At 38.9% G+C, this 12,314-nt stretch overlaps 1 protein-coding gene across 2 annotated transcripts in view; it reads right to left on the bottom strand.

Moving 5' to 3' along the window:
* The window catches only part of PDGFC (platelet derived growth factor C), a 241,276-nt gene that overhangs the window by 54,892 nt on the left and 174,070 nt on the right, over positions 1-12,314 (bottom strand). For both annotated transcript variants that reach the window (XM_040251479.1, XM_040251480.1), the window contains exon 3: positions 4,577-4,757. In XM_040251479.1, the coding sequence (XP_040107413.1) occupies positions 4,577-4,757 (181 nt within the window). The remainder of the gene's footprint in view (positions 1-4,576; positions 4,758-12,314) is intronic.

The following is a 12,314-nucleotide window of genomic DNA, read 5'->3' as shown; positions in this document are numbered from 1 at the left end:
GGCAAAACCAATACAGAATTGTAAAGTAAAATAAAAAATTAATTAATTAATTAAAAACAAACAAACAAACAAATAAATTTTAAAAATAAATAAATAAATAAATAAACTTTCTTTATAATTATCCCAGAAGAGTGCTATTACACTCAACAATTTTTCTATGTATGAAAAGATGCAAAATATTCATTCAGATAATTATTAAAAGCAGGAAAGATGATTATGTACATCAATGCACATGACATCATAAGTAGGCAGTAATTGGGTGTCTAGTCTCCAAACAAAAAAAGAAGATGCCAATTCAATTCTTTAAAGAGGGTAAGTATCATGGTCCTTGGCAATAGAACATAATACACCAGGCCAAGGAGAACACGTGGTGTCATAATTGGTTCGACTGTTCAGTTTTCTGGTTTATGAGCCATCACTACTGTGCAACATACAGTAAACGAGGCAGCTTCATGGGGTTCAGATACCCTCCAGGAGCAACGGGGGATGAGGTACCACTGAGCGGCTGCACAGCGACAAGGCACTGTGTTCAGAGTGCCTGAAGGCACGAAGTTCAGAGCCCACTCAGGACCTGCGCTGAATAGCATGTCTTCAGTACAAAATTGAGAAGCCATCAGGCCAGTGGCCCCTTGGCTCTATCTTGCACTGATGAGTTTGCAGTCAGTGGGACTATGGCCTCTGAAGAGCTGGGGGAGCTAATTATGAAGTTCATCTCTGGCAAAAAAAAAAAAGAAAAAGAAAAAAAAATATGAGTGATGATCCAGGGGTTCAGAGGAGCACTTGCCCCTGAGCAAATGCCACAGAACTTTAAAGCCTATGCTCCAAAGGCAATCTTTCCCCCTGAGGCTTTCCTTCACTGATACACAGATAAGGTTGATGGATGCTGTCCTGTTGGCAAGGATGCAAGGGGGCAGAGGGACAGGCAGGGAGGGGTGCCGTTAGCGATGCATGGTGATAATTCAAAACACTCCGTGAGGCTGCAAAGCAAAATTACCTGTCAAATTTTCACCTAGCCACTTCAGGCAGTGACTGAGAGCAGAATGGGTGTGGCTGCATGGGAAGAGAGAGGGGTGCATGCAATTAGGACAAAGGACAAATGAATGAATGGCAGATAAACTATCAGAGTAAACTTCAACCTGAAAGAAAGCTTGTGACACGGTACAATTCATGTACCAGTGATCACTCCAGAGAGCAGTCTGGCAAGACTGAAATCACCACATCACATAAGGCAATGCAGGAACCACTGTCCTGTTCTCTCATTTCTCTGTCCCTAGCTTGCTGGCTTTCTAAGCAGAAAGCAAACTAGAATAAGGGCTCTTGTGCTGTTTTTCCCAGGCAGCCATCACTGGGCAACTTAAATACAAAGAAAGACAGGGCTCAACAGAGCCCAGGAGTTTGTCAATCCCCAGCCCCCAAAGTCCATATTTGCAATTCATCCAGCTATTTCAATAATGAACTAAAAATGCACTGAGTTTAATTTTGATGATGCGATCCGTGATGGACATCCTTTCCACCCAGAATCTCGCAGATGAAGTTCCTGGTGTTAGTCACAGTGAATCTCTGGTAACGAGTCAAATTCAGGGGGCAAGACCCTTTCTGGTCCAGAGGATGGGTGGTACTTACAGCAGATCATCTACATGTCTTTATCTCGTCTCCAGGCTCAGGAATCGGACATACACTTACATAGAGAAACACAGTGTCAGTGAACCTGCTGTTACAAGTCAAGCTGGGGTGACGAAGTTGCATGGTCAACTCAGTGCTCAACCACTTACTGAAAAACTGTAGCGGGGCTAGGGCTAAACAAGGCATTGTGCATTTCCTGTTTTTGTCTTTATATATTAAATTTCCTCCACACAACTGCATGGGCTACACAACCAGATAATTCATGAGACCATAAAATCAGAAAACGACAACCCTTGGTGTTGGCATACATATGTTTTCACTTTCATGTGTTATTCTGCGGGATGATGATAGGTTGCTATCAACATAATATGAAGATGCTAGCTGATTTAAAATACAAATAACTGTTCAGTTTCAAGTTTATTTTTGTTACAGGTTTGGGGTAAATCAAATCTTTTATATGATTCAAGTTCTATCATTATGTTTTATAGTAAAATTTGATTGTTTCATATTTAAATATATAAGAACATTAGCTGTGCTAAAACCCAAACTGAAAATATGGGCTGCATAACTTTGTGAAAGTGTAGTCATGGCTTCCAAGGCTATTTTAGACTTAAAACAAATATTAAACTCACAAATTCTGTGAAGCAGAGTACTGTGAAAGGATGATAAACAAATCTTGCAGCTTCATTCACGCTGATAATCACAGTATCAATGTATTTTTAAATAAGTTCATCTTTGTCTACCATTAACACTTTTCTAGATGAAATTATTAAATTTTATTCAAGCTTATGTATATTTAAGATAAAGATACCTTAAACAATCTATATAAGGAGATTGATCAAAAGTCACCATATAAAATTCATAACATATATTTTAGAACTATCTCCCTTATCTTAAATTGCACACAAGAAACAATTTTGTTACTAAATAAATAAAATTATCATTTTCCTGCTTTAATTTAAATTTTGTTATTTCTTTTCAGATGTATCTCAAATAACACTTAATTTCACAATTTAATCAGTGGCTTAAAATAGTATTTCAAAGTTGGCTTAAAGCTCAACATTCAGAAAACGAAGATCATAGCATCCGGTCCCATCACTTCATGGGAAATAGATGGGGAAACAGTGGAAGCAGTGTCAGACTTTATTGTTTGGGGCTCCAAAATCACTGCAGATGGTGATTGCAGCCATGAAATTAAAAGACGCTTACTCCTCGGAAGAAAATTTATGACCAACCTAGATAGCATATTCAAAAGCAAAGACATTACTTTGCCGACTAAGGTCCGTCTAGTCAAGGCTATGGTTTTTCCTGTGGTCATGTATGGATGTGAGAGTTGGACTGTGAAGAAGGCTGAGCGCCGAAGAATTGATGCTTTTGAACTGTGGTGTTGGAGAAGACTCTTGAGAGTCCCTTGGACTGCAAGGAGATCCAACGAGTCCATTCTGAAGGAGATCAACCCTGGGATTTCTTTGGAAGGAATGATACTAAAGCTGAAACTCCAGTCCTTTGGCCACCTCATGCGAAGAGTTGACTCACTGGAAAAGACTGATGCTGGGAGGGATTAGGGGCAGGAGGAGAAGGGGACAACAGAGGATGAGATGGCTGGATGGCATCATGGACTCGATGGACGTGAGTCTGAGTGAACTCTGGGAGTTGGTGATGGACAGGGAGGCCTGGCGTGCTGCGATTCATGGGGTTGCAAAGAGTTGGACACGACTGAGTGACTGAACTGAACTGAACTGAACTGAATCAAAAAGGAAAACTTCTGTTTAATGTTATAATACAAATATATTAAGCAAAATATTGATTCCATATTTTCTAAATTACCTCATGAATTGGTAGTATGCTAGGTACATTCTTTTATAAACAGTTAGGATATACATATTAATTAATGCATGTAATTCACACCATACTGTGCTCCCAGTGTGCAATGATTTGCTAAATCTGTCAAAACCATTAATGGTATCAATTTTATATTGTTTTAAGTGGTGATACTGATCATATTTGAGTAGTATACTAGGGGACATCAGTTTGTACTTCTGAATTGCTATTATGAGTAGAATGGGATAAAAATAGCCAAAATGATTTCAATACTTTTGTTATAGTGCAATAAATAGATACAAATGTTTACAATAATACATAAAGGGTACAAGAAATTGTGACACAAATGAAAAGAGAGTAACAATTATAATCAGAGAAAATAGATTGCTTAAATTCCTGTAAGAATTCTGAAACTTTCTTTTTGGGGCACAAAGGACATAAATATTATTTAAGCAGGATAAACATTAAGATAAGTAGGAAAACTGAGATTACTGCTTTTAAAAATATATTTTACTAAAACATTGATGTGAAAAGAATATTTAACACATTTTGTTGTTGTTCAGTTGCTAAGTCGTGTGTGACTCTTTTGTGTGCCCGTGGACTGTAGCCCACCTGGCTCCTCTGTGTATGGGGATTTCCCGGGCAAGACGACTGGAGTGGGTTCCCAGTTCCCTCTCAGGAGATCTTTCGAACCCAGGGATTGAACCCACATCTCCTGGATTGGCAGGTTGGGTTCTTTACTATTGAGCCACTAGGGAGTTTACCATTTTCCAAAAAAAAAAAAAAAAAAGATGAAAAGAAAAATGTCATGCACGTATTTGTAAGGGACCCACCTAAAAAAAATCAACTTTTGGTGGGTATGGAAAGGAATAGAAAGAACAATGTTACCTTAATGGGGGAGGAAAAGTAAGACATCACACAAAAGCACCGACTTTTAAGGCAATACACACCCTAATGATTTAAAGTGACAACACGCACGTTATCTGTGATAACTATAGTGACACTTATGAAAAAACATCAAGCCAGAGAAAGTTTTTGGTTCTTGGTTTTCCTTAATCTCGTGTTTAAGAGGGGAAAAAGAAACAACCAAGTCTGAAATGTATACATAGGGGCATCTCTAAGTGGTACTTACTGGCATGACAATGTTGTAGTGGATGCAGAACCCAGGCTCCGAGGGAAAATACTCATCAGATACAAATCTGATCCTGATTTGATTTCCTTTAGAAATCTGCTTTCCCGGCACACTGCCAGACCCACACCAGCGCCCTAAAATGGTTCCATCACTTGGTTCTTCAACCTCTACAAAATCATACCTGCAAGAGACCAGGAGAAAAGAGACATAAAACCATGATCTGTTATTTTAGGAATTCAAGGGAGTGAGTTCATCTCAAATTTAACTGCGTAAATAGAATAAAATATGCCAAAGATGAGACACAACTGAAAAAGCATTCTCATTTAAAGAAATGAGTCTTCTATTCTAAGCCCTCCAGTCTTGTTGGTAAGGAACTCCAAATTCACTACACAGCCATGTCAAACTTAGACATTTTGTAAGTAGCAACCATATCTGACATTCAGTTTATGAATTATTCAGTTTAATTTCCATTTGGGTATGGCAGTTTTGCTCTACTCTTAATTTTCATGATTACTGTCTAACACTTCCCAGTAGTAACTGTTTCACCTGGTCAGATTCCTTGCTCCCTAACCTCTTCTGTGTCCAGGCTTTTCTAGAGCCTCTTCATTATATACATATTCTCCAAATCCCACTCCGTACTACACTGCCTTTGTGTGTCCTCAGCTCACAGACGTCTTTCTCTTTCTGTCAAACACATATTTTCAACATTTAACTACATATATGCAAGTGTACATCTAGTGGGCTAGGCTGTAAAACTTTTGAAGAAAGGAATCAATTCTCTTGTGGTTCAAGTTTACACTGCATTACACATGGCATCTTAAACCTAAGCAGTGAATGGCTGATACTTTTCTAACCACTGTTACCTTGGGTTTGAAGGTTTCGATCAGTGGTACTCATGGAGGGCAGAGTTGCCTTACAGAATGTTCCAGAAATGTGTAGAGTCATTTTAGGTTGTCTCAGTGATGGTGGATGAGGAGGGCAAGGTCCCTGGACACCCAACACAGGAGAGTCCAGAAAACGGGTATTCACTCCACACCCTCCAGGCCTTTCAAACAGTTCACTGGACATTGATAATACTTTCTCACATATAAATGCAAATATGTTTTTAAGGTTTAGTTTAAACCCAATTTTCTAGACATTCAACTATCAAATAAGTTGAACGAAGTGTCTATGCTTTGGAACAAGAATTGGTATTCTAGAGAATCAAACCACTAACAGGAGCATGACTTATACTCTGCATGATGAAAACAATTAGACATACCCATTTAGTCTACTACCATAGCTATCGTATACAGAATGAGTCTGTTACTTAAAAGATACAAACATCTGACTACTTCATTTTATTTTTGGTACAATTGGGCATGTGTATCTATGCACTTAAATGCATTGTTTTAATATAAATTACTGCTGTTATGTCAACTTTACATAGCATGTAGGCCTTTACATCTATTTTTAAACAACTGCATATATAAATAGAGGATCACTGCTATGAACTGCATTTCAGAATTCTTAAGACATTGCCAAATTTTTCTTAAGGGAGGTCTGGCATGGATGAAAACTATTGGTAGATTTTTTTTAGAAAGTCTAAAACCAGTATATACCAGACAAGGAAAATTAATATATTTTACACAGTATAGAATTTACAGAAGAAAAAAATGTTGAAAAAGGACAAAGTGCATAACAAACCAATTATATTTATAAATCCTATTCTAAATAATTAGCCAGAACTCTCTAATGGTAAATATACCTGTTCCAACCTAATTTTTCTTGTCCTTAAATTAGGATACTGCAATCTGACTCACAGGGATGTTTTGAGAAAAGGGAAATGGAACAGTTCCTGAGCAGTACCGAAAGCTTTGTGGTATACAGCTGCTAGTTAACAGTTTGCCCTACATCCCTATCCAGCACATATTGCCCCTACCCCATACCTATAACCCTGAGAGTTTGAAAGCATAAATGAGAAGAACTCAAATACCAAAGGGAGAGAGAACTTCTGCTCTATCACATGACAAGTCCTGGATATAAATTACAAATGCATAAGCCTCCTCAGGACAACCATCCCAGGAGCCTGCCCTAAGTGTGTGGTGGGAACAGTTAAGTGGGGCACAGGGGAGGAAGATGGGGGTAAAACAGACTGGGTGGTTATTTCAGACATATCTGGTACAAAAGTTGATAACCAGCATTTTAGATCAAAGAGTAATGTTTATATCAAGATTGTTTCCATGTGGAACAAAGCTGCTATTCACAGAGTATGTTTGCTCTGTGATTGGGAGGGAAGCTAGCTGATAGACGTCACCATCAGGACTAGTTTGCAGAGAGCTGATTTCAGGCTGGTCAATCATTCTGTGAGTATTTGTGAAGCATGGACTAGGTACAAAGTGCTGGGCTAGATTCTCAGGGTGCAAATATGAAACCACAGCTCCTGTGGGCTCAGGGTCCATTAAACTCTGGCGGGTGCTCTAATGAGAGTGCGTAGGAAACACTGTGGAACTCTGGCAGGGTGAGGGAAACCCTACACGGTGAGATTAGGGTCAGCTTACAAGGGAGCATCTGGGCTGCTTGGGGGAAGAGGTGGGGGAAGGCATTCTAGCAAGAAGCAGAATCCTGAGGATGTAACAGAAGAACCCCAGGGCCTGGCTGGTTGTCTGTGAGCAGAGGATGGAGCTCAAGCTGGCAGGACAGGTGCAGGTGAGGCTACCTTGGGATTCCAGGGTCAAAGGTGAGAAGGTTGTTTTTTAGACCAGTGTTGAAAGCAGGGAAGCACAGTTTAAAGAGGATCTATGTTGCTTTAAAATATTTAGGTCAACATTTAATTAATTAATCTTTTAGGCACTATCTGTATTTTTTTCATTTTTAATTCAAGTACAGTTAATTTATAACCTAATAGTTTCAAGTGTACTTGAAAAGTGATTCAGTTCTACATAAATATATATATATATTTATAAAGAATCTGAATATATATATATATTCTTTTCCATTATAGATTATTACAATATACTGAGTAGAGTTCCTTGTGCTCTACCATCGGTGCTTGTGGTTTATGAGTTTTATGCACAGTCATGTGTATGTTCATCCCAACCTCTTGACTTACCTCCCATCACCCCTTCCTGCCCCTTCCCATCCCTACTCTTTTCCCTTTGGTAACCATAATTCTGTTTCTATGTCTGTGAGTCTATTTCCATTTTGGAAATAAGCTCATTTATAACTTTTTTTAAAGATTCCTCATATACATGAAATCATAAAATAGTTGGCTTTTCCTGCCTGTAAATCACCATTTGGAAAAAAGTTGAATTTCACAGAAAAATCTGAATTTCAAGCTTTCTTAAAACAAACTTGAACATCTGGTCATACTACGTATTCTTTGCCTTGGTGTGGCTCCTTGTGGGCTCAGGTCTGCAGAGCTGGCATCCACTCCAGGAGAGGAGGGGCCTTTCTCTCACTCACAGCCTCACCCAGCACCTGTGTGTCAGGCACATAGATTGTTCACTACCTGAGGTCAGGATGGCCTTTACTCCTTCATGGAAATGGAGGCTAGGCCAGGGGACATGCTCTTTCCAGTTTTTAAAAACCCCTGTCTAGTTTCTATGGTGCTTTTTTTTTTTTAGTACCCAGATCTTCACTGATCTCCATCACTTGCCCACATGGGCACCTGAGTTTGCAGCCTACAGGGCAGCTATTAGAAGTTTCAGTGAGGGAGCAATATAGACACAGGATCCCAATACATCTGAGGATGCCAGGAAACCACAGCATCTCAAGTGTGGGCAGGAAGGAAGAACTTTTAACAAAAAGAGCCTGAAAAGCAGCCATCAGGGAAGCAGCGGGGAAACCACTGTGACAAATGACACCGACCAGGAGAAAAGGGAGGGACAGGGTCCATCCAAGCAGAAATGGGCAGATCATCCACGCCAAAGAGGAGCAAAGAGGGTGAAAACCAAGAAGCTCTCCCTGGACCTGGCAATTATGAAGTCATTTTCAATCACCTGGTTGAGTGAATGCATAAGATCAAAACATTACTTCAGATCTTTTTAAAAAAATTATTTAGTTTTTATCAGCATAAATTGCAGGTGTACAAGACAGTGATTCAGATATACATAAATACCTAGATCTATTCTTTTTCAGATTCTTTTCCATGATAGGTTATTACAAGATGGTGAGTATAGTTTCCTGTGTTATACAGTAGGTCCTTGTTGATTATCTATATATAGTAGTATGTTAATCAAACCTTCTGAATTATCCCTCCCCAGCCATTTTCAAAATAACTGTCTTTCTAAGGCAACTTCCCTGATGGCTCAGATGGTAAAGAACCTGCCTGTAACATTTGGAAGACCCCCTGGAGAAGGGGATGGCTACCCATTCCAGTATTCTTATCTGGAGAATTCCAAGGACAGAGGAGCCTGGCAGGTTACAGTCAATGGGGCTGCAGAGAGTCAGATGCCACTGAACAACTAACACTTTCTAACAGAAACATCTCAAGAGATAAGAATATCATTTATAAGGAACTTAAAATTAACAACTCACATAACTATTTTGCTGTACATAATTTCCTTTTGATTTCTGTCAAAAAAGAAACACCACTGGACTTCCCCAATGGCTGAATGGTTAGGACTCTGTGTTTCCACTGCAGGGGTAGGGGTCAGATTCCTGCTCAGGGAATGCCATGTGGCACAGCCAAAAAAAAAAAAAAACAAAAAAACATGACATTATATGTGTTAATCTGTTAAGTAAGCCTTTTAAAAGTATGTAAAAAGAGTTTTTAACCACAGTAGGAAATATCTAGATTATAAATGTTAAGCATGTATTAAGGAACAAATAGGTCTTAAACTTTGTCTTACCTAACTTGTACAAAAACCACTGTCCTGCAAATAAGAGAAGACTGACAAGTACATTATTACTTGTTTCATGAAGACTTTTTACTGAATTTGATGTCATTCAAATAAACACATAGCCCTAATCTTAATAACAATTTCTGGATTTGCAGTGAGATAGCTGGTAATTCATTCTCACAAGCTCATACAAGTCTGAGGCATACATTTATCACTGTGTTTTAAAGCTCTACATAGTTTTGCATTCCATGAAGTTAAATGAGATGAACATCTAAAACATGCTATGTTCTTTGCCTTAAAAATAGTAGAACTTAAAAGTTTTGCTACAAATTGTTTCATGGTAGATTAGGCATTTTAGGATTTTTTTTTTCAAAAGTGGAATCTATGACAATATAACTATAAATTTCATCCAATTATCCTACCATTAATTGTACGAGACAAAACAGTAAATTCTCTTGCTAAAAACAGCATTTTAAAAATTTAAATTATAGTCAAATCATCTAAAACAGAGCCAGTGAAAGTCTACCTGGGATGCATCCCCATGTCTCATGTTTTTTTTCAAAACAGAAAAACAAAACAAACAAAAAAATCATTGCCACTTGATTCTGTATTTTTCTCCAACTTGTTTATGAGTATGGTTGGAAAAGGACTGATGCATTCAATCCAACTGTCTTCCACAATAATTTGAAATAATTCTTTTTTCTTATAGAATGCCATGTTTGGAAGATGGGCTTCATTGCATAAGCTGGTTGGCTGATACAATACAACACAGTTCAAAACATCAAGAAGAAAAGAGAAAACAATGATAAAGATTATCTGTGGACCTCAGCCAAATGAACAGAAGAAAAGAAGAAAAAAAAAAACGTTTGACCCATACATGTAAAATTACAAAACAGAATCATCTCAGGTTCAGAAATCTACACATGCCCAGGTGACTTTTCTGGAGACATGGTAATCCCTATAATACACTCTCAGGTATTAATTTCCAATGTGCACAATTACTCACATCAGTATTTAAGGGATTTACTAAACCTACATTAAGGGCCAATCAAACATCACTTTCTCAAGGAAACATGATACAGAGCACATAGCGCTAAGTGGTTTATAATGATCACTCCCTTTCTCTATCATACTCCTGGGGACCCAGGGAGGATTTATGTCCTTTTATGTTTAACAAACAAGTCTGGTATTGTAGACAAAATTTTCTTTCTCATGTGGGAATTTAAAAACTGTGAAGATAGGAGGGTTGCTGAGGAGTAAACCAAAGAAATAAATTCACTTGTAAACACAATTGTCTGACACCCACCTTCCTTCCACAAAAATAAACCAACCTTGCAAGACAGGCTATTTCTAGTTCATACTAACTAAAACCCTGTCAATTAAATCTGCCCTGAGAATGATCAGACCTGAAGGTGGCATGAAACTCTGCCAACAAGTAAACATGCATCTTAAGAAGGCCTTGCTCTGCATGTGTCAACGGGAGCCTGGGCTTGTTGAGAAAGGTAATAAAATTAATAAGATGACAATTACCCAACAGTGCTCACTGGCTTACACTTCAGCTTAACAGAAGACATCTCAGACCCAGAGTAAAAGCCTTGAATCCCCATTTGGACACATCCATGCTTTACCTTATAATGAAAATATGTTTTAATAATTATACATCATACACATATACACTGGTCTCTATATATTAACTAATTTAATCTTCACAAAAATCATAAAAGGTTGATACTGTCATTGTGGCCATTTTATAGATCATAAAATATGGAAAAGCTAAGTACCTGGGCAAAGCCACAGAGCAACTAAGTGTAGAACAAAGGCTTCAGTTTTGACAGTTGAGCTTCAGATCCCATGCTCTCAAGAGCCAAGTTATACAGCCTACTATATTTAAAATATGTCTACTTAACTATACTTGCTCTATTTTGAGGGCTAACGGTGTAGAACTCATGTGCCTTTGTTCAGATTGGCCACATGATTTTGTTCAGTGGCTGGAGAAATATCAGTTCAGTTCAGTCGCTCAGTCATGTCCGACTCTTTGAGACCCCATGAATCACAGCACGCCAGGCCTCCCTGTTCATCACCCACTCCTGGAGTTCACTCAGACTCATGTGCATCGAGTCAGTGATGCCATCCAGCCATCTCAGCCTCTGTCATCCCCTTCTCCTCCTGCCCCCAATCCCTTCCAGCATCAGGGTCTTTTCCAATGAGTCAACTCTTCACATGAGGTGGCCAAAGTATCAGAGTTTCAGCCTCAGCATCAGTCCTTCCAATGAACACACAGGACTGGTCTCCTTTAGGATGGACTGGTTGGATCTCCTTGCAGTTCAAGGGACTTGCAAGAGTCTTCTCCAACACCACAGTTCAAAAGCATCAATTCTTTGGCACTCAGCTTTCTTCACAGTCCAACTCTCACATCCACACATGACCACTGGAAAAACCATAGCCTTGACTAGACGGACCTTTGTTGGCAAAGTAATATCTCTGCTTTTTATTATGCTGTCTAGGTTGGTCTTAACTTTCCTTCCAAGGAGTAAGCGTCTTTTAATTTCATGGCTGCAATCACCATCTGCAGTGATTTTGGAGCCCCCCCAAAACAAAGTCTGACACTGTTTCCACTGTTTCCCCATCTATTTCTCATGAAGTGATGGGACCAGATGCCATGATTTTAGTTTTCTGAATGTTGAGCTTTAAGCCAACTTTTTCACTTTCCTCTTTCACTTTCATCAAGAGGCTTTTTAATTCCTCTTCACTTTCTTCCATAAGGGTGTTGGCATCTGCTTAGTCCACAATAAATCCCTTAAGAAGAGACTTTAGTCTATAAGCACAGAAACTGGAAATGCTTGGGCATCATCCTGCTATGGGGAGCAGTGGCTTGAGCATGGGGGGAGGAGGACATAAAGAATGACTCCATGCTG

This window comes from Oryx dammah, unplaced genomic scaffold (assembly GCF_014754425.2).
Source record: "Oryx dammah isolate SB20612 unplaced genomic scaffold, SCBI_Odam_1.1 HiC_scaffold_12, whole genome shotgun sequence".
Taxonomy (NCBI): domain Eukaryota; kingdom Metazoa; phylum Chordata; class Mammalia; order Artiodactyla; family Bovidae; genus Oryx; species Oryx dammah.
This window is presented reverse-complemented; position numbering and strand designations above follow the sequence as displayed.